The 27296-nt window shown below is 41.7% G+C and overlaps 1 protein-coding gene across 1 annotated transcript; it reads right to left on the bottom strand.

Annotated features, from left to right (window-relative positions):
- Positions 1 to 5052: 5052 nt before the first annotated feature.
- On the bottom strand, positions 5053 to 25174 carry LOC139647860 (coiled-coil domain-containing protein 138-like). Its single transcript, XM_071523852.1, has 15 exons — positions 25059 to 25174; positions 23490 to 23538; positions 23101 to 23215; positions 22906 to 23006; positions 21674 to 21837; positions 20905 to 21042; positions 20324 to 20443; positions 19416 to 19493; positions 18619 to 18738; positions 17413 to 17565; positions 17112 to 17228; positions 13760 to 13976; positions 11137 to 11310; positions 6935 to 7073; positions 5053 to 5746 (listed from the first exon to the last, which is right to left on the bottom strand). Exons 1-15 carry the CDS (start codon positions 25131 to 25133, stop codon positions 5620 to 5622), a joined length of 1887 nt encoding a protein of 628 aa, XP_071379953.1. The 5' UTR covers positions 25134 to 25174; the 3' UTR covers positions 5053 to 5619.
- Between the last annotated feature and the right edge of the window lie 2122 nt (positions 25175 to 27296).

Here is a 27296-nt window from a genome sequence, read left to right as displayed (position 1 = left end):
TAGTAGAACATAACTTCATTCTGTCATGTGTGAGTGATCCCTTTCTATCCTGATGGAAGGGATCACTGAATGATTTAAGCATGAAAACAACAGGAACAGTATTCCATGGTTGTCAGTCACCAAATCTGTCATGACTTGAGTTTATAAAAGGCAAATGTAGTTTGGTAGTTTTCACCCTCATATCCACTTTCATGCAAGTCAAAGAGTTTGGAAAGCCAAATCTAATCAGTCTCTCAGTCAAATCAGTTCACTCATTACTATTCTTAAAGCAACCCAGACACACTGCGCTAACAGAGTATAAACTCTCATAGTGTCCCACATAGTGTGGAAGGGACTGGTATGAGACTTCTGGCAAGAAAGTAAAATCAGCACAATTTTGAAAATATATTCACAGAATCTCACTGTTTCCTAAAGATGAAGAATGAATAATACATGTTGTGAAATGTCTGCACCAGTGAGACAATGTGGCTCAAGTGAGTGCAGGGGGTGAACACCTTTGCAAACTTGATGTTTCTGTTACTGGAGAGATTAATGCATCCATTTTAAACCAATAATCCCAAACTGTGGGAAATGTGTGCAAAATGTGCAAAACTTAGTCAACACTTCTACGACTTTATAACCGCTGTAACTAAACAAAACAACAGAGCAGGATTTGGAGCAAAACACACAGTGCTGAAAAAATCCCTCTTCAAAGCCCAGGCTGCCGACACAGAAACAGTACACAGCAGATCTGACAAGATGCCACATAGCAATATTATGCAAACACCATTAGTCACTGTCTATTCGCCTTCCAAGGCAATGATGCAACTTGACCTGTGCTATCAGGAACCCATTCTCTCAACCTGGAGGAATCCTATTTTGGGCGACACTGAAAACCTCTCTGTGTTGCACCCAGTAGGTGTTTACAGACACCTTAACACTGCCGCTCTTTCTTCTCCGCTTTTTCACACTCATCTCTTTTTTCAACACCAAAGACTTTCTTTTACCCGCACCAGCATGACATCAGCCATCGCAGCGGTGGCTGTCACCTTCCGTATGCCGTACTGTCATCGGGCTTTCACTGTGTGTCTGTGTGTGTGTGTGTGTGTGTGTGCATGCCAAGATTCCCAAGGCTTGAGCTAAATGATTAGGTGTGAATGGGTGTGTGTGTATGTGCTGGCTGGGGATCTTAGGGCTGTTTAAGAAAAGGTCTGTCAGTCAGTGGAGATGCTGGGATGCTGCTGTGGGGCAGGGCAGCGCTGAGGTCTTTCTCTCATCAGGTTTCAAACAGTCAACCTTTAGCAAAGATAATCCTTCCTGCTTGGAGGGGACTCTGACGAATAGTCTGCTCTCTCTCACACACACACACACACACACACACACACACAGGTACACACATGTGCATGCAGAAATAGTGTGTGCATGCGTGTCTTTGTGACCTGAGGGTCCATTTTTGCGTCTTGAGCGCCTGGCTTGGCTTGCTGTTAAATGAGGAAGATGAAGAGATAGAGACAGACACCTCAGGGCAAGGAGTGCCAACCATGAGACTAATTAAACCTCTGCCAGTCACACACACACACACAACCACCACCCACCCACACACACACAACTTTCCAACTACTTGCACATACTCATCCCAGTCAATCACCGGCTAATACACCCATTAAGCAGCAGGAGTACATGCAGCACCCAGATCTGGGTCAGGTACTTTCTATGACTTGAGTCAATACTTAAGTCTGTCTGGAGTGCAGGTTTCAAACTGCACCGGTCACTGCCAGAAAATCAAGGGAAGTCCACACACTTCTGCAACTACTGTAAAAGGGAAAATCCACCCTAAAACACTTTAACACCATTTAGAAAACATCTATTGGTGATGTACCTTGCGTTTCTGCCTTTGATAGTAACGGCAGAGCAAGACAGGCAAGACTGTGAGGAAGAGTGGGGGATGACGTGACAAAAAGTGCCAGGCTGGATTCAGACCCTGCATGTCACTGTGACATGGAATGTGCTTTAACCAACTGAGCCATCAGTCTCCACAAAATGATTGCTACCATGAATGTAGAACATATAATGGAAAATTGCTCAAGTTATTAGCCATCTTAAGCCCTTTGCTTAGTAAAACAGTCACATTTGAAGATGCCATCATAAAGTCAATGCCAGAAAATCAACTCAGTCTGAATCCGGAACATCTGCTAAGTAAACATGAAACATATAATGGAATATTGCTAAGGTCATTAGCTATCTCAAGCCCTTTGCTTACAAAACAGTAACGTTTTTGAGGATGCAGTTATGTTGCGTAATATAATCAGTGGGAAATTGGCCCGTTGGTCAACAGTTAGCATGTGCACATGACAGAGATATCTACCAGAGACACAATAGGTGATTTTCAGTGTCACTCCTGTCATAACATGTAAAAGGTAAGTTGACCAGTGAGACAATTTCTCAAAAAGTCGGTGTAGTCCTTTTGAGTTTGTCTCTCAAAAGAGAATGCTTTCCAGAACTGAAAGGAAAGTGCTTTGGAGTGAAACCTTTTACATCTAAGTGCACACATCACCATCTGTATGTTTTGACAGATATTTTTCTGCTTTATTGGACAAAACCTATATACTACAAGAGGACAACAAATAGAAAGTTGGAGACACAGGCACACACACCAAGCTGTGAATCATATTTGCAGAGATGGACGCGCTACACAAAAGAAAGTCCTCTAGTCTAAGCCAGGAATGACACCACACTAAATCACTGTAACACATACAATCACCATCAAATGTGCACTTGTAGTCCACTTGGCTGATAGCAAAGCAGAATAGAAGGATTGAATACCAACAGACAGGTGGAAACCAGTTTGATCTCAGTCTGCCTCCCATGAATCTTCTCTCCCCGAGTCAAACCCCTGACAGCTGCTTCCACTCAGGACTCCTTCACTCACTACCAGATTTACAGTCAGGTATATTACCGCAACCGCCATGCGCTTATTGCATTACACAAACGCCATATTTCTACATATTGCGGCTGGTGGAAATAATATACATTTGGTGGTCCGCCACGTCAAAACGCTGATTGACTTGACTTTATGGTTCTGGCGAAGCGGAACCGCTAATGCCGCCCCTCTCCCACCTTCCAAATAACATTTTAATGAGGTTTACCAGCCAGACTCTTTAGTGTAATTTCCAGAAATTTTGGTCCGCTGAAAAAACCCAAACATAAATCAAGAGGACTGTTTAAACTCGTGTGTGACACTGTGCAGGGTAGACGGGCCGAGTTAAGTGTGTTAGGGAACATAGAGCAGAGACCGCTGCGGCGACTGCAGCGCAGACCAGACTTAATTGAAGTCATGAAAGTAAATAAATCAGGCGGCGACAGTTCCTGCAGTAGGCGCAGGTATTAAGGCCCTTTATAGAGTCCCATTAAAGTTCTCTCCAAGCAGCGCTGGGCTGGGATCAGTTTGGAGAGGAGCTTTTGGAGTTTTGCTCATAAGGAATACTGGGTTAGGGTTAGACTTTTTATTTTTAAACACGGGACAGTCAGTGTAGTCCACCTCTGATATGATGGATATAATGTAGGTTGTTTGATTATATATTTATTGTATAATTGATCAATACTACACTGGTTGTCTATGACAAGCTGAATTGATTCTAATGTTGTTTCAGAGGCTTTTACACCCTGCTAAGAATGATATTCAGAGGGAAAAACTGAACACTGGTATTTTTTTTTTTAGCATAAAAACCATCAGGATTGGCACAAAATATAAGCTTTAATAAAAAGCTTTGATCCAAAAATGTTGGTATCAGTTGAATGCAGTTGAATAGTCAACTTGTATTGGTTTCGCTGGAGAGTTTCAGTATGAGAGTCCAAATTCTATGTTGTTGTGTGTTTGCACCACAATTCTGGGGAAAACCCAGAACATACTGTTTAGTCCTGAACTACCAAGTGCCAAGAGGGCCTGGTCGGTGATCCCATCCCATTAGCACACCCATTACTCCTGCCAATAAGCGGTCCAAACCTGATCAGCTCTCATGTGAAAAGGCACGTTATCGCTGCGCTCCACAGCTCCAAATTACAGCCTCGCCAAAGCAAATGATGAGTTGACTGAAGCAGAAAGTGATGGGGCGGCTTCACGTTAAGCTCCATTTATCAATCAATCAATTTGTCGTCTATTGAGAGATGAGTGCCGATGTGCTGCGAGGCAGAAGAGATGGATGACGGGATGGATGATGATTATGTTTCTTGACTGGTGTGATGCCATTAATCACATCTCCTCTGGCTTGAAGTGACAGAGCCAGAAGACATTGTGAAACATCTGAATTAGAGTTCGACCTATACAGGTTTTTGAAGGCCGATGCTAATATTTTTGGGCAGCAGCTGTCGATATTTTATCATTAAAATCTTTAAAATTAATAATGTTCATGCAAAAAATTACAAAACGATTAAATTAAATTAAATTTGTTGTAATTAGTTAGTGTTTCCCCCAGAATTATATTCTTGGCAGGGTGGAAAATCCCCGTAAACAGCATTTAGACACTAGAATGTATGGGCGAATAAAACTCAGACCCAAGATAATAATAAGAAGAATATAAAACTTATTGATGCATCTGGAATATGATCAAAATGTTGTATTAGAATCAATTCAGGTTAAGGGCTTCCCATAGACAACCAGTGTAATACTGATCAATTCTACAACGAATATGAAATCAAACAAGCTGCATTATATTCATCATACTGAGTGGGCGACATCCGATGTTTAATAAAAGCCCGTATCAATAAACCTTAATCTGAATGCAGCTTCATGAACTAATTGAAATGCGGTGGATTTATGTTTCCAGATGCTCGATAGACCTCAAAAAGCGGATGCGTCCCTCGCAAGTTCAAATCAGTCAAAGCGCTTCCCAGTGGTTTTGTATTCAAGTATTCAAAATCAGCTATGACGGTTCCAGTCCTGTTAATCTCCTCCATCAACCGGCACCACCAGCGTGCCCCATGCTGAGACCATTACTCCCATCCACCCACTCAATGCTTTTGGAACAAACAAATACGACAAGTTTATACAAAACATATGGATTTCAACAACTCGTACGCGGTCCAATCTGAATGTCCTTCAGTTCTTTTTTGTTTATTGCCGTTAAAAAGCTTCACAGTGAAATTCTCTCTTCCTCTTTGCACATGAGACACCCATTAAGGCCATTGGCAAACATGAGACTCATTTCATAACAGGTTTTTCATCACAGGGAGAGACAAGACATCAGATTAGCGCTGAGGAACATAAAAACAGACGGGTAACAAAGTGCAAAACATACGTGACGTTAAAAAAGTACTTTTGACAGATGAAAGAACTAAAAAAAAACAAAAAATACATATGATTGTATAAATAAAGCGTGTGCCTGCATGTGTTAGTTGAGGTTGAGCAGGATGGAGCTGCTGACTTAAAGTGCTGTCGGAAATATGGTAATTAACGAGTCGAGCACACATGAACCCAACAATGTGGAAAAAAGGGCTGGGAAAGTGGGAATTTTCCATTAAACGTCACACCAGAAGCATTCAAGTACGTGACAAGCTGTATTTTTAAAACTTCCAACGTCAAAATTCAGAGCTTTCGAGGGGATCTTGAAGCCATCATGAGGCTGAGGCAGAGAAAAGTGTGTGTCATTTGAGGTTGAGCAGGATGGACCTGAGGTTGAGGCAGAGGAAGGTGTGTGTGTGGTTGGTTTTGTGTTGAAGCTCCTGTATCTGCAGGTGGAGGGAGGAGGTATCAAACAGACGACGGTTCTTCCTGAACAAAATGACAGAATACAACAAAACGACCTGTTAGTCCAAGGACATTAGATTAGAAATATACTCCCATGTGTCATTCACACTTAAATGCTTTTCTAATACTAGACCAGTGCACTACATTATACTGCACCAGTAGAACCAGTTGCCTTAGGCTTGACCAAACAGACCAAAAGTGAAGGTGAAAAGATTAGACATCACACACTTAACGACTGGAATTCACAAATTATTTTCTTTTTCATCTTGGTCGTAGTGGAACAAACACTTGATGACCAGGTGAATTTTGAGAACACACACAAACTTGACAAGTTGGATTTGGGGGACACACATAGTTGATGACCAGTCAGATTTGGGGAACACACACTTGAGAACCAGTTGGATGTGGGAAACACACACTTGATGGCCAGTGGGATTTGGGAAACAATTGTTCCCTAAATTGTTAGCAATCCATTTTTCTCCAAACTTCCCGCTTCTATAGTCTACTTAATGTTGTTGAAATTGTCAGCAGCATAATGCTCGCATAACTGCACAATTATTCAAAGTCTAGTTTATTTGTTTATTTATATAGGATTTGTGAAGCCAGCTGTCACCAGGATACCCTGACTATGTTGAACTTGCTTTGTGAGATTTGAGTGTTTGACCAGCTCACACTACAGGAGAGTGTCGAGACTTGTCCTGATTCAAGCTGTACAACACAAATTTTTTTAAAATGGCGATGTCCTGACTGGACCTGAACAACCCCCCCCCCCCCCACACACACACACACACACCCACACGCACACACACTATATCATCTATACGACCGCCACAAACTAGCGCAGACTCAGTCTGATCTTGCAAGTCAGTCGCGATGCAAAATTGTGGCTATAATTGGCCCAAAAGTCGTGTTGTGTGCCCCCAGCCACAGGAAGAGGAGTCAAACATCATTAACAGATTGATTGTGACTATTTTTTCTCCTCTCTCCAACACTCTATGCCGAGTTTATATTTGGATTCAGGTTTCTCAGAATATGATCAGCCTCCATGGACACATGACAGAAATGAAGTATGTGAGTGCACAAGCATATGCATACATGTACATAGTATATGCGGGCAAGCAGTCAATTAGCAAATGTCACATTTGTCAAGAGATATTATCTTGATCCTTGCATATTATTTGTGTGTGTGTGTGTGTGTGTGTGTGTGTCTACCTGATGCTGGAGAGTTTCTGGAGGAGGATGGAGAGCTTCTCCAGCGATGGGAGCTCCAGCCGAGGGTTTTTCAGGAGCTGGGAGGCTGTGCGGAAAAACTCCTCACAGCTACATGCTTCCAGGAAGGGAGTTAGGAAGCCTACATGCCAACACACACACACACACACGCACGCACACACACACACCAATAGGATAGTATCAAAAATTCTTCTAATGAACAGGGTGCCATTTCATTACATTTTCTATTTAAAAATGCCATACTTATTCCATACTATTTCTTAACTGGATTTTCAACTGGAAATTCAATATGTTGTCTGCTGATAGTGCCATTGCAATATGGCCGTCAACTAGACCATATCACTCTATAGCTGAACACTATCCTTCACTGTAACAAATGGCATAAAATGTGAAAGAACAGGGGGTCTCCAACATAAAATTTGAGATAACGTGTATCGGACGCCCCACCAAAGAAACATACTCTTCCATTTTTTTTTTTTAAAATTAAATTTCAAGAGCTGGAAATTGCTTCATTGCTTCATGTTCCATTCTTCAGATTTGCATAGGAATGAAAACTAAATGAACACACACACACACACACACACACACACACACACACACACACACAGAAGGATCCCAGTGGAACAGGGACACAGATGCTGGTCAAAGTGATTCTGTGATGATTCCATTTGAATGAGCTTCCATACTGTCACTGTTAACTCTGGCCTTCTCTACATCAAACTATGATATCACACACAAACAAACGCACAACACACAGGGAGATGAAACGGAGAAAAGAGTAAAGCATCGATCCACACAGATGGGAGCCGCATACTTTTTTAGTCAATAAAAGAAAATGTGGACCTTCTGAAGTCCCAAAATGAGTCGGTTCCTAGTTAAGACAAACATTTGTTTCTGCTAAAGTCACATTCCTGCTAAAATGACTCCTTCAAAATTAACTCTTAAACCATGGTTAGCATTAGGGTGAGGGAATACAATCTGAGCAACACAGGCTTTCTGACTGGCACAGTGGTTCTGCTGGCATTAATCATCGGATAAGACAGGGCAGGAAAGAACAGGATAGTATAGGTTAGGTTAGGATAAGATGAGACTAAATAGGAAAGGTAGCTCAGGATAATATGAGATAGGTTAAGATAGGATACAATAGTGTGGTCACTCATTTTCACGTTTCACACATTTTCACACTATTTAAGTTATTGCCATGATCTTGAACACGTCCTCATATTTCTGTGAATACGGACAAGAGTCTCCCAAACTCAGAAACTAGAGATGCAAGACTTCTTGGTGATGCCACTAAATGAAAAATCCTAGAGCTGCTCCATTGACAATGAATGGATGGCATGCTTTGTTTCCACCCAACTGTCAAATGAATGTTACACAAACTTTTGACGTCGCAAAAAAAACAGAAAAATGACTGAAGAATGACAGATTTAGCTGTTTTCATTCAGCTCTGCTTATTTGCTAGATCATACTTGAATGCAAACCCAGCTACAGTGGCATAGCAACACAATGAAATGCAAAGGACACCTTTTGGTGATTTGTTTTATGTCCACATATATTGATTAAACTGTCAGAAAAACTAAAAGGCATAGAATGTGAAAGATTACAACAGTGGCAAGAGTAGGTTTTGACCTGTTTTTTGTTTGTACCTGACATATACTCAGATTTGCTTTCCAATCTATGTAATGTATGCTTGCGATATTTCAAATCTCAGTTTTGTGGGATTGAACTGGCTACAAATCATCATTAGGGAGACACACTAAAAGAAGAGGGATTTATCAAACCTTTTTTAGCTTGTTTCTTAAAACATAGTTCCTACATATTTTCTATATTTTTCATTTCAAAATTCCAGCATCAACTCCTTGACTGGATTTGACATTTTGGTCGGCATTCAATATGCCTACTGTGACTGTCGACTAGGCCATGTCACTCTACAGCTGAACATTATCCTTCACTAGAACTAATAGTGTAGTGACGCAAAAACTCTGCAGTCATATGTGTACCAGACCATAACAATGCTTTTCCTTACTTTTGCAGATTTTCACCAATTTTTCAAATTAATTTCCCCTACTTTGACAGACCTGCATGGGAATCCTTTCAAAACACCATGGCCATGGGAGGCTATGGCACCAGTGGGCTATGTCCTGTCATTTTTGACGTAACTCCATGAACATTACTGGCATAACTTTGCTTGCGACTGGTCCCCATTTACACCTTACCTGCCTCACAGAAATCTTCCCTCAGGCTGTTAAAGGAAAAATTTAACCTGGAGCCAAAAAGAGGTTTCAGCACCACTGGCCTGTGATCTGATGGGTACTTATCATCCTTTTTATGTGTGCTAGATTTTACACATATGTGGCTAGACAAACACAGATGGACACACATCTGTTTCCTGGAGGTTCTGTAGGTACAGGAGTATGTAGGTCCGGGACACTTCAAACGGTCGGGAGCAGGGGTGAGCGGTCCTCGTCCGCAGTGATTTACGGGGGTTCTTTACAGTGACCCCCCCCCAAAAAATGCACACACCTCAGTCTGGGCCACATGGGGCTTAGTCCCTTGAATGGGACTTACACAGGGTGGGGATGGAAAGAGGCACACACACCGGCACACAAATATACATTCAGACAGCAAGTAGGTCCATATGTGACCTTGGAAGTTGAATATATATGAGGGAGTTTGGTAGTTAACAGACCCACTGTACACCAGACAGTGGTCAGGGCCAGTAAAACATACTGCTGCTGAGGGAGAACGTGTATGTGTGTGTGTGTGTGTGTGTGTGTGTGAGTGTGTGTGTGTGAGTGTGTGTATAGGCAGCCAACTGCATATGTGTGACTAAACATTACCCATGAATGTGGCGTGCGCAATGTGTGTTATAACTGGTATGACATGTGACTGTACATTATCCATGCAGCCTAGTTATTACAGTATGAGTGTGGACAGTATGAGCGTGTGAGCGTTGTGTACAACCAGTTTTTTTTTTTATTGGTGACCTTCAGGTGTGAACCTCCCTCCTCCTCCTCCTCCTCCTCTTCCCCCTCCTCACCCCTTTTCCCGTCTCCCCTCATTACTGCCCTGTAAAACACAGTAATCAGCCAGCCTAACTAGACAAATAGTCCCCTAGAAACACATACAAACCCCCGCCGCCTCTGGCATATGGCTCTGCTGTGTATCGGCGCACGGTAAGCCTTAAATGATACGGCTCATAACCTTGCCCATCGCCTCGGCCTTCCGTGGGAACAGGCTGCAGCTATTCTCTCCCCCTCGTCCATCTCCAGCGCGTCTTTTGGCTTCCTATTAAAGATCAAGAGGGGGCGATGGAGGTGCGAGTTTTTTTTTGTTTTTTTTTACCGCAACTTCCAAGTCCGCCGTTCTGACCGCAGCTAACGTTCACCCTCAGCCGCCCGCCCGGCCCCCGATGATTGATACTAGCTTTGACAAGCCGTTACTACTCACATGTGGATTTCATAGGAGTCATGTGGCGGGAGGCGCTGGTATAAATCACGGTAAATAGTGATAGTAAAGACAGCCTATAAATCGAGGCTAGGAGAGTCGTCGCAGCAGCTTTCAGGGCTACGTCAAGCAGCAAAGACTTTCCAGGCAAAGTGAATTGTAGTTTTAAAATAAAGTCTAGCAGTTTGCCAGTGAGCTGGCTCAGCAGGCTGGCGATTTATCGCAACATGTGCATTCGTTTCACAGCAGTTCGATTTTCTGGACAAGATTGTACTTTTATCCACGCACGTTTATTTTCAAAAAGTTCACTAGCCTCTCAGGCAGTGCTGGGCTCAGTAACCAAAAAAAAGGTAAATAGTATTTGAGTCGTGACTAATTTCAAAAGAAATAACATGACTTAAGTTATTAATCCATGGGAGCAGCAATTCATTACACTACTTTTTATACTATACTACTTTTCCGTTACACCTCTAAAATTGGCGACTGCATCTCCTCTTCCCTTCCCCTTCAGAAGTGCAACATGGACCCTCTATGTGAAGACTGGTTGGTGGCATTCAGCATGGAAATGGGGAGAGATTTACCAATAAGTCAACTGGACAATAAAAAAACAAAAACAAACATAGATTCATACTTTCTTTGATGTGTGTATTCACACTTTCAAGGTGTGTGACACAGCACAGGTTCATAATTACACAAGCTTGATGAGCTTTATAGTGTGTCTGATTCCTACTTACGGGATTGTTCGGTGAGCTGCATCAGAATGTCTATGGGTGTGTGTAGCCCTCCACGGCCGGCCCGAAGCGTCGACAGCAACACACACACTCCTCCGTAGTGGATGAACAGGCCTCGGCTCTCCTCACACATCAGCTCGCTGCGGAGGCTGTCCATCGCCTGGGCCAGCACATCAGCTACAGACAGGAGAGATCGAACAAACACACACACACACACACACATTTGAACAGATTTCGGTTGCTTCAAGTTGAGCATTCTCAGATTCTCAAGCATTCTCACATTGGAATAGTCCTTTAAAGTCAGAAACAGAGTTCGCTAGATTGTTACATTGTATAGGTCTGGTTCGTTTCACATTGCCGAATATCAAGCGGACTTATTGGATAGATATTTTGGTGGGAGAACAAAAAAGCAAAAAAGAACGGCACTCAGAGGTCTGTTTCACATTGTAATTCTCTGTGATGCGTCAGACGTACTTCTGCTCTGGAGCGGCCGGTAGGTTTCTCTCTAGCTAGTGAGATTTGAAGGCTTAAAATCTATATAAGGAAGGGTCAAATGATTTAAAAAAAGAAAAGAAATGACAAGACAACAGAACTCCCCTGACAACTGTATGTCTGCATTAGGTGAGTTTCTACATTTGTTTTAGTAAAAGGCAGTGGGTCCTTACTGACTAGAGAAAAAAAGAGAAAAAAAGAGAAAAGAATATCGTTATTGATTCCACAGTCACTACTGGCTAAGCGATTACAATATTGACTGAGCTGTTTTAGTTAGTTCAATTTCATTTTCAACTCTCATCTTTCCACCTCACCCTGATCTATTCAGTTACCCCTCTACCTCCTCTCAAACCACTATACCCTTCTCCTCTGTTCCCCTCCTTCTCACAGTGACTCTTCCACTCTACTTTGGCCATAAAACCTGCCATTCTTCTCCAGTCCACTCTCAACCATGCAATCTGCTCCAAAACCCATTTTGCCTGTCGGATTCAAAACTTTTGTCTGTGATCATCTCCGCTACAACTTCTGAGAAACTGCTTATCAAATGCCCAGATGGACTGTTTTTATTTAACCTGACGTGGGATAAAAGCTTTCTTTTCTTGCGTTGGAGTCAGTCTGGTTAGTTCTGTCTCAAAATGGTACATTATGTATAGAATCCCCGCGAATGTAAGGGGGAAGAAACATCTCTCCATTATGCTCAATCCAGTTTCACGTCAATCCATAGAAGGTGAGTGAGCCAACCTGGCAAGGGACTGACAGAAGAGAGTTTATATAGAGACATACTGAGAGAGCCCTCGAGGGTAGATGGGCAGATTTAAGGCCGTTTATCAGTGGAAAGCCTCATAGGATATGTCAGGATATGTAGGCTACACCCACCGACTGCATTAGGATTTACAGTGTATAGGGCTAGTGAACGAAACTTGGATCCAGCTAAAAGCTCTGTGCCCTTTTCACATATTTGTTTCAAAAAACCTGTGCTGGCTCTGATAAGCTGACTAAACCCTGTTCAGGTCTTCCCTGTCCAGCACTACTCCATCAACTATGACGGACAGGGTACACAGGCCAGGTCAGTGCAATACAAGTACATTTCAGCTTTGTTTGAACCTGTTTTGCAGTTTGAAAACCCCTATTTATCAGACTAGATTAGTAGTGACATGGAAGTATGAATATATGCAGTTTCCATTGCATGCATACAGTGCAAACTGGGTTTTCGATTTCGACCGATTGCGATTGCCAATTTTTTAACAGTGTGATTGTCCCAGTACTGATTGAAATGATGCATTTTACCCAGACTTTCTACTACCAACGGAGCATCATGTAAAAGTGCACAGCAAGCATAAATAGTAAAATTCTAGCTGTGTTTAACAGATTGTTCTTATGGCTGCATGGTATACTGTAGCTGGCCTATCCATGTGTAAATAAATCCTAGGTTTTATCCAAACATAGATGACTGAGGTGCTTCCTCACCTACTGCCACTGGTAGCGCATGGAAGGTTTTTCACTGCAGCAGCATCGGCTCTACCTTCTGTCCAATACATTAAACTGGTTCTAATCTCTGATCATAGGTTGTGAAATTCAAACCACAACGTCAGAAATCAACTGTCAATGCCAGATGGACGACATGCCTACGCTAAGAACGCTCTGCTGACTGCCACAAATTTGCTCATACTTTTTATGGCATACATTTGACTGCTTTGAAACTTTTTTTTTTTGGTTTGATCAGGCAGTTGAAACAGTGATCGGCCAATCATGATGACCTATTTAGAATGTTTAGCAGCCGATCATAAACGGTGGCCAACTAAACGGTGCATACCTGCTCAAAATTCACCTTTGGTTTGCCACTAACAGCTGGTTAGTTGCTTTCTGATAACAGTATTGCTTTCAATTTTGTCAAAATTCCTTTCTGGTTAACTAGTCAAAATACCAGTAAGTGGCTCATTAACCAGAAAGCTATTTCACTTCAGTTCCACAAGTTGTGCTGGTGGTTTGGTTGCTGCTTCATGAAAAATTTGATTTATCATTCTAACCTTAGTATCCTATATCACCAATTTAGAAATGCATCTGTTTGCACTTCCCTACTAGAATACCTAAGATCAAGTATGCATGTGTGTGTGTATGCTTGCACTATTAATACCTTGTGTGACGGTGCGGAGGATGATGAGGGTGGAGAGGATGCGGGTATGAGGACAGGGGCTCCGGTAAAGAGGCCAGCTCCTAGGGGGTCCACCCCCACATTCAGCCCAAGACTTGGGTAGAGGGTCTGGATCTTCACACTCAGAGACCGTTGACTGGGCTGGGGACTTGGATACCTCCTCTCCTATACGCCTAAGGGTGGAGGACAACGCTACATGCTGTACACAAGCACAACACACACACACACACACACACACAAACACACACACAAAATGGTCATGGCATAAAATACATAACTGTGCCTGCACTGAGTTACTATTGTTATATAACTGTCAAAAATAAGAGTGATATGCCTACAATGATCTTCATCAAATACCAGTGTACAAAATACCACAAGTTGATGTTTTAGTCTTCTAGAAGGCTTTTATCTGCTGGGTCCTTCTCCAACCTCTCCAAATAAATAAAGGAGCCTATAAATCAGCGCAGTGAACTGCAGCTACTATGGGAGATTTATCTGTTTCCAAAGCCATGCAGAGATTGTGGCTTTTCTAACTCACTATCTCCCTCTCTCTGTCTGCCATTCCCTCTCTCCAAAGTCTCCACCGGCTCCATAGGGACCCCAGACTTTGGATTTATCTCACTCCGTTTATGCGTTCTGGCCTTGTGCTGGTGGTTTTTCGTCTTTTAAAAGTGAACACATGTTGCAGCAATAAGGGAGCATGTGATTCCAGTTGAACATCAAGCGTGTCAGCGAGCCGATATGACATGGCCTGACAAACAAACATGGAGGGGCCAAGCTCCCTGCAGCAGGACTGCAGGAGAGGACTGGAGCAACAGGGATGGGGGATGAGGGATGGGGGCTAGGAGCGCTGGGCTGGAGACTAGGGGCTGGGGTCTAAGGATCTAGGGGCTAGAGCCTGGAGCTCGAGGCTAGGGACTAGGTGCTAGGAGCGCTGGGCTGGAGACCAGGGGCTGGGGCCTCATGGAACTAGAGGCACTAGGCACTAGGAGCTGAAGCTAGAGGCTGGAGCCTGGAGGTTCCTGGGCTGGAGACTAGGGCTGGGCACTAGGAGGTGAAGCTAGAGGCTGGGGACTAGGGGCTAGGAGATGTGGGCTGGAGATTAGAGGCTGGGGACTAGGGACTAGAAGATGTGAGCTAGGAGATGTGGACTAGGTGTTAGTGGCTGAATCTATGGGCTAAGGGCTGGAGATGGGGGGCTGGGAGCTGGCATTTAGGCTTCACCATAAGTTGTGGCTAGTAGGTAACTATTTAGGCTATAGTAGGTAACTATTTAGGCTACATAGCCAGTTATGATGAACTGCCAATAGTAGTAGATGCAATATTCTCAAACACACACTCATGCACTCACACTCACAACCATGTGACCAAAAGTTTTGTTATGCCTGAACTTGATTCTTTAGTAGTCTCTGGGTACTTACTCACACACACACACACACACACACACACACACATCATGAGAGCAAGACAGTATCAACTGGGACTTGAACCTGTGTCAGTCAGTTACAAAGGCAACACACACCCTCCTTATCAAAGCCATAAAAGCAGAGACAGCCTGCTCTGATGTCTAGACTCTGTCCAACAGATAGGCAGACAGGCAGGGAACTACAGATAACAATACTTTCCGTCTGAACACAAAATGAAACATGGCAGGACTTCCACACATGAAAGGCCATCTTGCTGTGAGGGGAGATGTAGCAATAGAGTGGATATGTCCTGCTTAAAGTGGATGTGTACGTTTCTGATGTGTAGCTGTGTGTTGAGGAGAGTGTGTGTGCTGTGTGTGTTTCGTGCTGCTGCAGTGATAGTGACCCGGCAGCTGTCTACCTGCACAGTCATCCATCTCTTGCAGGGTAAAAGAGATAAAGCAACAACAGAAGCAGGTGCAGGCCACTGCATGAATATTTAATGTTGCAGCATTTTTTTGTAGAGTGTCGTCCCGTACCTCCGTGTTGTCATTTGTTGCACGGCCCAGATAAATCACAAAAGAGGCAGGATGCTGCTGTCAGATGAAAACCATGTATATGCAAAAAGTTAATTGTTCAGGGATGCAGGAAAAACTGGCTGATTATCCAACAGATGCATATGCACCCTCTGGCAACCATGCTGGAGGTCGACAGCTATTGGGCAATAACAGCTGTGAACAACTGATTGCATGTCTAAACTTACTACTCAGCCATCTCAACAGTGTGGAGTAGACATGGATAATTTCTGTGCTGTTTTTGACTGGGAACTGAACATTTCGCCACGGAAACATCGGAGTGATTTTGTGTTTAAATAATGTCAGCTTGTTAGCTATAGACAACTATAGTACCTGGTCAGCTAACCATCACTGTCTTGTTAACATATCTTATTTGCACAGCAACTAACAGTATGTGGCTAGTAGCTAGTAGTGGCTAGAAGTTAACATTAACATCAGTTGCTACGCTAAATTATTTTGCTGGCTAGTTCATGAGCTAACACAGCCAAAAACACAGGTTAACCAAGTTGACTTTTCTCAAGTTACAGCTTGTAATGTTTTGCAGCACTAGGGCTAAAGACAAGACAGTTTAATGTGTCACTGTAACCTACATTTGGAAAAACAATCTACCTTATCAGACCATTCACTCCTACTTAGAACATTACTGAACTGACCTAAACTCACATCACAACTATTTTTTTCTGATATCTCTCTTTTTCTAGCCTGGTTGTTATATATTTAGCTATCACTTGTGCATGGCCAATTCTCCAATGGACTTCCAAGATGGCACCAGCTGTGGTTGCTAGATTTTTTGTCTCCCACTGTTAGATGCAACTGCCTCTATTAACAGCTCAGCAGTAAAATTTTAAGTTGTAATTCCAATAACAAGAGAAAAGACAAATAAAGGGATATGAGATTTTCACACAGTGGCAGTGAAGATTACAACAGTTTGTGTTGGGGTGTGTTTGTTTTGTGCTGTATGACTGTAGCAGTTTATATTGCCCCACTTTTTAAAGCTGTAATCTTTCACATATTGCCTTTTATCATGCTCTCACAATCATATCATTGTTATATACTGCACATTTATTGTTTTTCTTTACTTTTTTATAATGCACAAACTTCACATTGTCTGTATGTCTTACTAAGTTCTGCTGCTACTGCTGCTTAATACTGGAATCCATACTTTTTTGGCACCTTTTCATTAATACATTTCCACTTAATATGTCAGAGTGTTGGAATTGCCAGTTGAGTGTATTTATATAACCCCATTTGCTGTATTCTTATTGATATCATATTTTCTTTGATGTATCCTGTAACTACTTGCTGAGGCAATGGCCCAATTTCCCCACGGGTATCATCTAATCTAATCTTTACCTGTGTGCTGCTGTCCATGTGTCTCAAAGCCCAGTGGATGAGGCGTAGGAGGTTGAGGAGGAGGTCGGGTTCTGACGAAGGAGTCTGATGAAGCTGATCTGCTAATAATGGCAATGCCTGAGGAAGCAAGTACAATAACAGTTCATTTTTTGTGACTTTGATCTTAATCTAACTTCATTAATGCATTTTAATCTGTCTATCCATCCATCCATCCATCCATCCATCATGTTGTTGTGGTCAGGACACCAAACAGGAGTTAAAACAGAATCAAAGTAAAAATCCAAACCCCAGAACAAGCCACCTTGAGGCATCTCTCGTTGAGCAAGACCTCCGGAGGCAGACACTGGCCTACATCGTTCCCTTTGTTCCCTGCTGCTGGTGAGAACCTCTGTCCATCAAGCACCCAGTCCAACAGCAGGGCCAGGAGCTTTAGGGGGGCGGGACTTGAGCTGCCCTGAGTGGAGAGGGGTGACATATTGTATTGAAAGATCTAGACGCATTCAAAAACGGATTTTCCTCACACTGCTATCCCATCTGTAAAACCAGATATGGAAATGGGCAGGCTCGCATTGTGATAGGATTTCTACTTGTTATGGACACAATCCAGTCACAATGAGCATCCAAGCAATGTGAAGACATGTAGATGTAAAGAGATGTGGCTGGATTTATAAACATGTAAATTTGACCTTTAAATAAATTCAGCCACAGGAGACACTTACCAGCTATTTTAAGGCCAAATGTGGACCTACAGCGATGTGATCTCACAAAATCCAATCTTTACATTCACATATACAAACTCTGCTTCAAGCTACTGTTGATGTGCCCTTGAGCAAGGCACTAAGCCCCTAACTGTTCAGTAGCCAGAAGACAGAAGCCAGAAGACTGTAGGTGTACTGGGCAGCTCCCAGTAGCCGACAGCAAAAGACTGTGGTTGTACTGGGCAGCTAACGGGTATCGATGTGTATATAACTGTGTGAATGTGAAGCAGGGAAAAGAGCATGCAGCTCACTCAACTTTCTCTGAATAAATAAAGGTTCGAAAAATCTCAAAAATCACACAGAAATGACTACTGTAGCCACCGAGCTTCGCATAATCACAATTCATCATCATCAACAACACCAACGACAGCAATAATGATAACAACAACAGAATCACAAACTAGGATTTATCATGTCAGCTGGCAGAGAGTGTGTGGTTTGTGGAGAGTGAGTGTTGTACTAATGTTTCCAGCCTGGGTATGTGTGAATATGTGTTTGTGTATGTGTGTGTGTGTGTGTATGAGTGTTTGGGGCCAGGCTAAATGATGTGTGCAGCGTTTTCTCAACAAACACATTAAGAATAAATGAGGCCATGTAGCCCTAATTAGAGCAAATCCCGCTGATTAGAATAATAGTCAACCACAAACACACAACACATACACACACACACACACACACACACACACACACACACACACACACAAACAGTATATGTGCGTTTCCCTCTCCAGCAGGGCTTTTGGGAGTACCTTGTTGCTGGGTTTTCCAGCGGCAGCAGTTTTCTCAGGTTTGGACGGCCTCATGCACTCTGTGTTCTTAACACACACATTCTGACGGCCTCTCAATGCCGTGCTGAGCTCATATTTTCTCTGCAAAAATAAAGTACAATCACCTGTCAAATAAACACAAGGCTTTCATCTGGGTTTATGAAGGCAGATACAGATACTTTTGGATTGAGGCTGCCGATAGCATAACATCTAAAATCTATGAACCATTTTCATGCAAAGAATTTTCCCAAAATTACAAGGATTCAGTGTTTCCGCTAGAACATTTTTTCTTGTCAGGGTAGAATACAGCATCATGGGACACTAAAATTCTCCACTGAAACTAAGGACAATAATAATAGAAGAACATATTCATGCAAACTTGTCACACTTGTCACATTAGAATCCACTCAGGTTAAGGTCTTCGCATAGACAAAGAGTATAGTATTGATCAGTTCTACAATTAATAGGTAATTAAACAAACTGCATCATATCCATCATATCATAGGTGGATGACAGTGACTGGCTGATATCCAATTTTTAGTAAAAGGCCAATATTAGCAAACTGATATATCAGTTTATCGCTACTAAATAGTATATAAGCAGGGAACCTCTGCTAAAATACATTATGAAATGCAAGTTGTTAAGTGGTGATTTTAGGGAAAATACAATGGAAAACAGCAAACACCTGTCCAACATCCCTCTAAACCGTTAAATGTAAACTGTCTGTAGGTATTAAAACAAACCAGTGACTGTTTATGCATAGGCTTATGTGTTGTTACCTGCAGGTTGTCAAGTCGAGCCTGCACCCTCTTGGACTGGCTCTCCAACTTCTTATTCTGCTCACTGATCTCATTCATCTGTAGATTTAAAAACATGGACAGTCAGCTCACCATGTGAGAAAAGAGTCTAGAAAAGCATTCCTCATATTGTTTAACTTCATAAATAAAAACCTGAAAATAAGTTTGCGTTTGCACAGTTGAACATTTTTTGTGTGTGTTTCTGTAGTGCTGAGGGCTTCACTCAACGAAGTTCCCAGCAGACAGTTATACTCAGAATACAAAGTGCAGACCCTTATTGTACCTCAACATTGTATTATTTGACATCTGAACAGGCTTATGTCAGAGCGCCCTCCTGTGGTCAAAGTACTAAATGCTGTGTCTAAGCCTTTTACTCATTTAGCCATGAAGTATTCAAGATTGGATGGGTCATTTTTTATTTTTAAAAACAATATACTGATCAAACATTGGCTGGTTGGTGGCAAAGTGTCTGAATGACAGGCTTACTAGTCACAGTCTCCATTTTGGATGAGACTTTCAAACTTGATGAATTAAAAAAAACAAAAAAAACACTGAATGTTCAGACCCATCTGAACTTTTTAACGAATGTGTAGACTTGAAAAATCTGAATATGGGTGTGCCTCACTGGGCTGATTTCTCAAAGAAAATAAATCAGATGCCACAACATTTTTTATATCTCTTAAACTGAATTTAAGACTTAAAATGCTATATTTAACTGCCTTGTGTTTAGATAATATGATTTAATACATTTTAAGACTTGCTCAAGACCTGCAGACACCCTGGAGGTATGAAGGTAATGTAGTAGCCATTAGTTAACCATTTAACAACCTTAACTAATTGGAAACAGAGACAATTATGGTGTGTGTGTGTGTGTGTGTGTGTTTGCGAACCTGTTTCTTCATGCTGTCGTTCAGCTCCTTGATAGTGTCAAAGCTGGACTTGAGCCTCCTGTTCTCCTTGCTCCGCTCTTTGAGCAGGTCCTGCAACTGGATCACCTCCTGTTTGTGTTTCTGGTGACACAGACACACACAATTAGTATTGCAACCACACAATCAATACTTGAACATCAACAGGTGTCAGAGTTAAGGTTCCATGGATTTGAGTTTGCTGATCTTGGCCTTTTATTAAAAATCTAATATCGGCGAGTCAGTGTCGTCCAACTCTGATATGATGGAGGTTCCTCTCTGATCACTGCTAGTCAATATGTTTCTATTATTATTTGTATATCAGATGTCTGACCAATGAAATCATTCCAGTGTGGTGAGGGAGGATTTGACTCCACAGCTTCAGTCTGTAAAACCTTCAGTGAAACCTGCCTCACTCTGCATGGCATTCCCCTTGTTAGAGATTAACCTCCTCTCCTTTGTGCTAACTACAGTTTCAAGGGAACTGCAAGGGAACAAGCAGCAAATGAGTTTCCCACCATTCCCAGTGTTGAATGTGACCAGATGAACCAGTATGTGTGTCTGACCTCCTCTGCAGCCACTATGCGAGTGTGCAGCAGCTCCTCCAGCCCAGTCAGCCTGCCCAGAGCCGCCTCCTGCTGCTCCAGCCTGCTCTCTCGCTCCTGCAGCTCCTTCTCCCACTGCTGCTGGCCTAAACGCTCTGCCTGCGTACGCATACACACACACACACACACACACACACACACACACACACACACACACACACACACACACCCTTGTGTTGTAACATTCTCTGCATATGAATTGCTGCATAATAGACACATTTCTATACATACGCCCCCTCTATCCATAAATATTCTCCAATGATGACAACAGGCAACCTTGCACATTGTCACTTTTTCTGTTCATGTGGTTTCTCCATTTGGAGTTTTTGATAAACACACACATACAAATCTGCACCTCCTGTATAAGTTATCTACAGCTGTAAACTCAATATATTCTATACAGTGAACAGGTTTTGCAAAACAAGTCTTCACACTTTCTGTAAATATGTATGGGCTTCTGTATATCTGCTAATCCAAACCTACGCACATTCCTGTATGCATGCTGTAAATTTCCAGATTTTCTCTTCATATTTTTCCATCTGTTTGTGTTTTTGTTTTTCTCAGTTCCTGATAACATAACATTTTCTGAGATGCAAGGTTTTAACCCAACAACAGCAATATTTTTCATGTTTTTCCATACATTTTTCCTTTGTCTCAGTATGTTCAACTGCTGTTATTTCACACACATTACATACATGGTGTAAATACATACATGGTCCTGCTGCCTCACCTTTAGTTGTTCGTAGATAGTCATCATCTCCTGGTAAACTTTTTCTATCACTGAGGGCGAGGAGTGGCACGAGTTGGAGAGCTGGTGACCCCTCCACAACTCCCTGTGGGCCTCAGTGTCCCGGGACCCCAGGGTGCCATCCAGACAGGAGGGCAAGGTCACATCTGGACAAATATGACAGAGGTAAAGCCCGAGGATAGCTCATTAGCCACTTCTAGCACAGGGGGTCTGAGAAGTCAGGAATCATCGGGATAACAGTAGCGCTATATCTTTTTTTCTTGTTACACACAGTTGGTAGTGGTCTAAGTCGCCAGGGATTCTAATCTCTGAATGGAGGTGTGAATCTGACAATGTATAAAAAATGGAAAACTAAAACACCTTGGTTGTGTGTGCACACCCTTCAATCAATACTTAGGAAAAGCATATTTTGCTTTGACAACAGCAGTAAGTCTGGATGTGTGGTCTTTTATGTTTTTGCCTTGATTTCCTGGTTACTATTGTGAAAGTGAAAACCTCAGATTTAATGGACTGTCATTTCAGACCCCATTTATTTGCAATAAATACAAATAAAGTTTGAAAAGATGTGTAGGCTTCTAATTTAGCACAGATCCCCACAGATGGGGCTTGGTGTAAACTACAACCACAGGGATCTATTGCTTTATGAAATCCATGTAAGTTGTTTGTTGTTTTTCTTTCAAGCTTTGGTATCATAATTTAGAAGTGGCGGTATGAGAATAATAATGGACACAATGTTGACTTCAGCTGCCTCTATACAATTCAATATTGACACATGGGCTACATGATAAAGGCAATCTGGAAAATAGGAATATGATTAGTTTATTATTGTCGTCATGCATGGGTAACATTAGCTTTGGTAAATGTTAAGAATTCCTGATCCATCAATGGACAAAATTACAGGGCTACAATCCTCAAGAGACATACAATAATCACATTTTACAAGGTTAATCATAGGCACATTGTACATTTTCAGTATTTACATGTAAACCTAATACAATTACATTTGAAAGACAGTAATGTACCCAAAAAATATAGTGCTGTCCACTTAAGATCAGGCCTTGGGACATTCATAAATTGGACTTTCCTATAGTCAATAGGAAGTTTGGATTGTAATCTTTAACTGAAACTATTACAAAAAGACCATCACAGTGCACTCCGCATTCATGCCATTAGGATAGAGCATTTTATGGGTTAACTGGATCAAACACACATACCTGTTTCTGTAAAGAGCACCTGAGAGTCCTGCAGGGGAGCGGCTGCGCAGTCCCCACTCAGGTCCTCATCGCTGCCACGCAGACTACAATCGCTGCCTAACCTGAAAAAGACAACATCATGTTTGGCTCACTGCATAATGCTCGTCACACACACATGAAATTATTTTTTTATAGAAGCTACGTCATGAGACTTACCGGTCAGGAGGGTTGGTGATAGCTTTGAACAGCTCATGTAAAGCTTTGTTGTAGCCTTTCATCTCATTGCTCGGCCATTCGGACCTGGCAGCCAGCAAGGGCCTTCGTACTGCTTCTGAAACAGTACGCATACAGTAAACTACGGACAGCACGCCTCAATTTTCTTCATGTCAACGACTGCCAAATAGATCAGTATTAGACCCCAGACCCTGAGAAGATTTTGTTGTTATATATAAAACTTGGTAACAGTGGAGAGAGTCAAAGCTATGATCAAAATAGGCATCTTAAGACATTCTCCCACTGTGCTGATTTCTAGGGAGTGAAATAATAGTGAATTTAAATGACTGTGCATTTTGTCGGGGACTCCCTAAAACTGTAAAGCAACTCACCACCAGTATGTGTATGACCGGTACCCAAGGTATCCTCTGAAGGTGGCAACTAGAAAACAGACATTCTTTTAGCGAAGGAGTGACAGCTAGCCCTGGTACTGTATGTGCCATTCTCTCTTATACAGATTATGTTCTTGTCTGGAGAGAACATCACAAAAAACTGTAGTCAAAAATCTTTAAGGACAAATTACAGTTTTTTCTGAATGCTTAAACACCAACAGTGATTCTTGAAGCACTATCTCTGAAACCATTAACACTTGTAGCCAATGCATTTACCAAGTGAGCCAAACTGAATGCACGGTCTCTGCTTTACACTCAGTTTGTAATTTTATAACAGTTTTTGCACAACCGCAAACACAACTCACTGCCTTAGACTCAGTTTTCAATTTAATAGCACACTTCTAGCAAAACCGTAAACATTGGTCTCTACATTGCTACACTATTTTGCCAATTGCCTTTCCATATTGACACATGTGAAAACACTTTTAGATAATGAGTTCACTTACAAATCAGAGCTTGAGCACTATAATACACATCCATACTTTACACATTTAAATACCTGTGTGTATGTGTGTTTATTACATGTATGACAAAACTTTAGTGCAAACTGCTATGCCCTGCACACAGAAAAAGCAAAAGCCACAAGTGTTTTTCATTTATACTATCAGTGCGTAGTTGGTGCTTTGTGTGCTTATTCAAATGATGGTTTGTGTGTACTGTATTGATGCAAAAACACAATTTGTTAAAAGAGTTTTGCATGAATTATTTGCTTTTGCAAGATATGTATAATGTTTTGCTGGTTTGGTGTAAGGTTTTGTGGTTAGTGTGTAGAGTTTTGCAAAAAATAGCCTATAGTTTCAAAGATAGTGCCTAAGCAATCAGAAAAAACTGTAATGTTGCCCTGCCTGTTGGCGAACAATTAACACCTACGATAGTAGAACACATTAACCCTTTTACTAATTGTTAGGGTCCACTCTTCAATTCAGCATTCCTCCATACAACAAACATAATTTATTTAAATGACATGCCACATAACTTTTATCACCGTTTTGATGTTGGAGGTCTTCTACTAAAATACACTGGAGGGCGGTAGTGAGCAGTGAGTGAACCAATTCAAAATCTTGGCATTGTACATGGAGTGCTGCTTGCTGTATTGAATGCATGCCGAATGAAGAGTACCTGATGAACCTAACGATTTGTAAAATGTCTTCAGTCATATTATAAGTAGTGTGAACCTTTTTAACAAGCAAGGCTAAATGAAACTGCAGGAGTTTTGAAGGAAGTTCGGCGTGAAGCTCTCTCCGTTCGTTAGTGCCAGCCAGAAAGCATAGCAACGTAACAGAAGCGTCAGTTGAAGTTAATTTCAATAACTCGCTTGTTAAAGTTGGCTAACTCAATGATAGTTAAGTTAACAATCACATGGCTGGACCACATAGGGATGGACAGACATGTTAATTTCGCTAACCTAGTTAGCAAACTCGTTGCTCCAACATAGGTTAGCATTGCAGTTTTACCAGGCGAGCTGAATAGAAACGTTTAACACTATTTAAGGTAACGTTAAAATCGAACCTGTTTCCTCCTCTCCAAATATTTTCGCTTAAGCTTCTCGACTGTATCGTCCACGTCGGTATCTGAAGACATCATACTGAAGCTTGATGCAGCTCCAGCTAACCGCTGTCTGTTTGTTGACGCTAGAAACTCAAACTTGGCGGATGTATGATGAACGGTCACGTGACCGACTCGCACACTACAGATTACAGGTTGCCAAGGTTGAGTTCTATGTCACTTCACTTTGTTTCCATGGCTACAGCCACTCCATCACAATCTATAGTTTTCCCTGAAGATGCCTATCTATTACAAGTTTTAATAATCACCTATAAGTAACCTGTGTATCCCTGTGTATTTCGTTTAGCTCTGATTGGAATTGCTATAATAATTTTGAATTCACATAGAAATTGAATATACTGAAGATATACAACTATAACTAATATTCCCACAGGGAATTATAGTGTGGGTGTAGTACTCAATAGTGAGTTTATTGTGACCTTATTATAGGCTACTTGCTGGTATTATGGTATCACTGTAATATTCTTATTCCTCTGGAGATATAATATCCTTCTAAAATGTATTATAGCACCTACCACAGTTCCTTTTCATACATATACTATCACATCTGTACTGCCCCATTGCATTGTGTATAAGATCATATTGGTGTACATTTACTGTACTTGGTGAATAAAGTGATTCTAATTCTAATGACCCCAAAGGAGCTGGTTGCTGCATTTTTTGGAGATGCGAGAGGTAATGAGGCTTTAGATTTAAATTTGCTTTGGGCAGAGTTTTATAAATGAGAGCCAACCTCAGCTAATTTCAGTTTTTGACGCCATCCAGAGGGAAATTACTCTTTGTCTTTCTGATAGATGGAGCCAGTGCTTTTCCTCATTCAGCCACAGTGTAGTTACACCGATCAGCCAGTAAGTGTCAGTGCCTCATCAGAGACTACAGCATCACCAGTCAGGCTTTCAGTTTGTCTCCATCATTGGCTTGTCTTTGTGTACTGCACCACCAGTCTACCCAGTACTAGTGGGCATGATGAACTTACCTAACATGGAGTCAATGGAAAGTATGTCACTTTTAGATATGGAGAGGGACCCACAGTAGTTTGACTTCACTGTATTTCCATAAGAAGTCTTGGAATGTTTTGGGGACTTTTTGGGGTCAGCCATAACCTTTAAGGAACTACAGTAATCCTATACAGATCACAGCAAAACTATAAATCCACCTTTGGAATATGATAGGAATATTATTGCGTTGGGATAAAATATGCCATATGTATACTATAAAGTACAACAAGGTCACTAACACACACATTGTGAGTACCACAGACACACTGAACATCCCCATAGGAATATTATAGGAATGTTATAGTGATTTTTCACAAGAGAAGTAACCAAGGTATTCTTTGTATTGGTGTGTAATCAACTTTCCTAAGGATTCATCACCATAACCGGCCAGGATGAAGTGAGATCTAATCCTGAGAGTTTCATAGTGATGACAACCCGTTTAAAAATGAACTACAGTAGTCCTATAATATATTTTACAAGGATACTAAACAAATATCACAGCAAAACAAGAGGAAATCCCTATAGGAAAATGATATAGTGATAACACAGTGGATAAAAATACCATAAAGTACTATAAGGTCACTATAAACTCTATATTGAGTAACAGAGACACGCTATAAGTCCCTATAGGCTTATTATAGGAATGTTAAAATGGGTTTTTGTTAGGGATATCCAGAAATTAACCCTATTGCAGCCTATGAGTCCCACTCTAGCACAGCACTTCATTTAGCCATTAGGTTTGGCAGGCAGTGGCAAAGTCGCTCTAGACTTGAATAGTCTAGAGAGCTTGGCTTCAAGATTAATGCCCTTTCTTTCTCTCTCTCTCTCTGGGTAATTAGCAGCCACTGGTACACATTCTCATGATTCAATCACTTTGTCCCTGCAGGGTTAGATTGGTGTTGAGAGAAATTAGCTGGCAAGCATACTAACACTGATCTTCATTAGAGAGCTATTTGCTTTGTCCACTTTGCATGGAAATTACTGTTATGTTTTGTTAATTGAGCACACACTGTAGATGGAGCAGTCCCATTCAGAGCCACACTGTCACTTCTGGCCAAAGGGAGACAGTGTTGGACCGTGTCATCAGCAGTGACTGTGTGTGTGTGCGTGTGTACGTGTGTGTGCTTGCTTTTATTTGGTCCTCATAAGGATAGAAAGATTACGAAAATATTCCAAAGTGAGG

Source organism: Centroberyx affinis, unplaced genomic scaffold (assembly GCF_046629955.1).
Source record: "Centroberyx affinis isolate AG114_WGS23_722 - 3 ecotype Tasmania unplaced genomic scaffold, CSIRO-AGI_Caff_v1 ptg001127l_1, whole genome shotgun sequence".
Classification (NCBI taxonomy): domain Eukaryota; kingdom Metazoa; phylum Chordata; class Actinopteri; order Beryciformes; family Berycidae; genus Centroberyx; species Centroberyx affinis.
The sequence above is the reverse complement of the archived record's forward strand: the minus strand, read 5'-3'. Positions and strand labels throughout refer to the sequence as shown.

Excerpts from the sequence above, each read along its gene's own strand:
- LOC139647860 (XM_071523852.1), bottom strand. The coding sequence starts at position 25,133 with ATGATGTCTTCAGATACCGACGTGGACGATACAGTCGAGAAGCTTAAG. Across the intron at positions 23,539-25,058 it reads ATTTGGAGAGGAGGAAACAG|TTGCCACCTTCAGAGGATAC; the intron begins GTTCGATTTTAA and ends TCTGTTTTCTAG. Across the intron at positions 21,043-21,673 it reads CTATCTACGAACAACTAAAG|GCAGAGCGTTTAGGCCAGCA; the intron begins GTGAGGCAGCAG and ends ATGCGTACGCAG.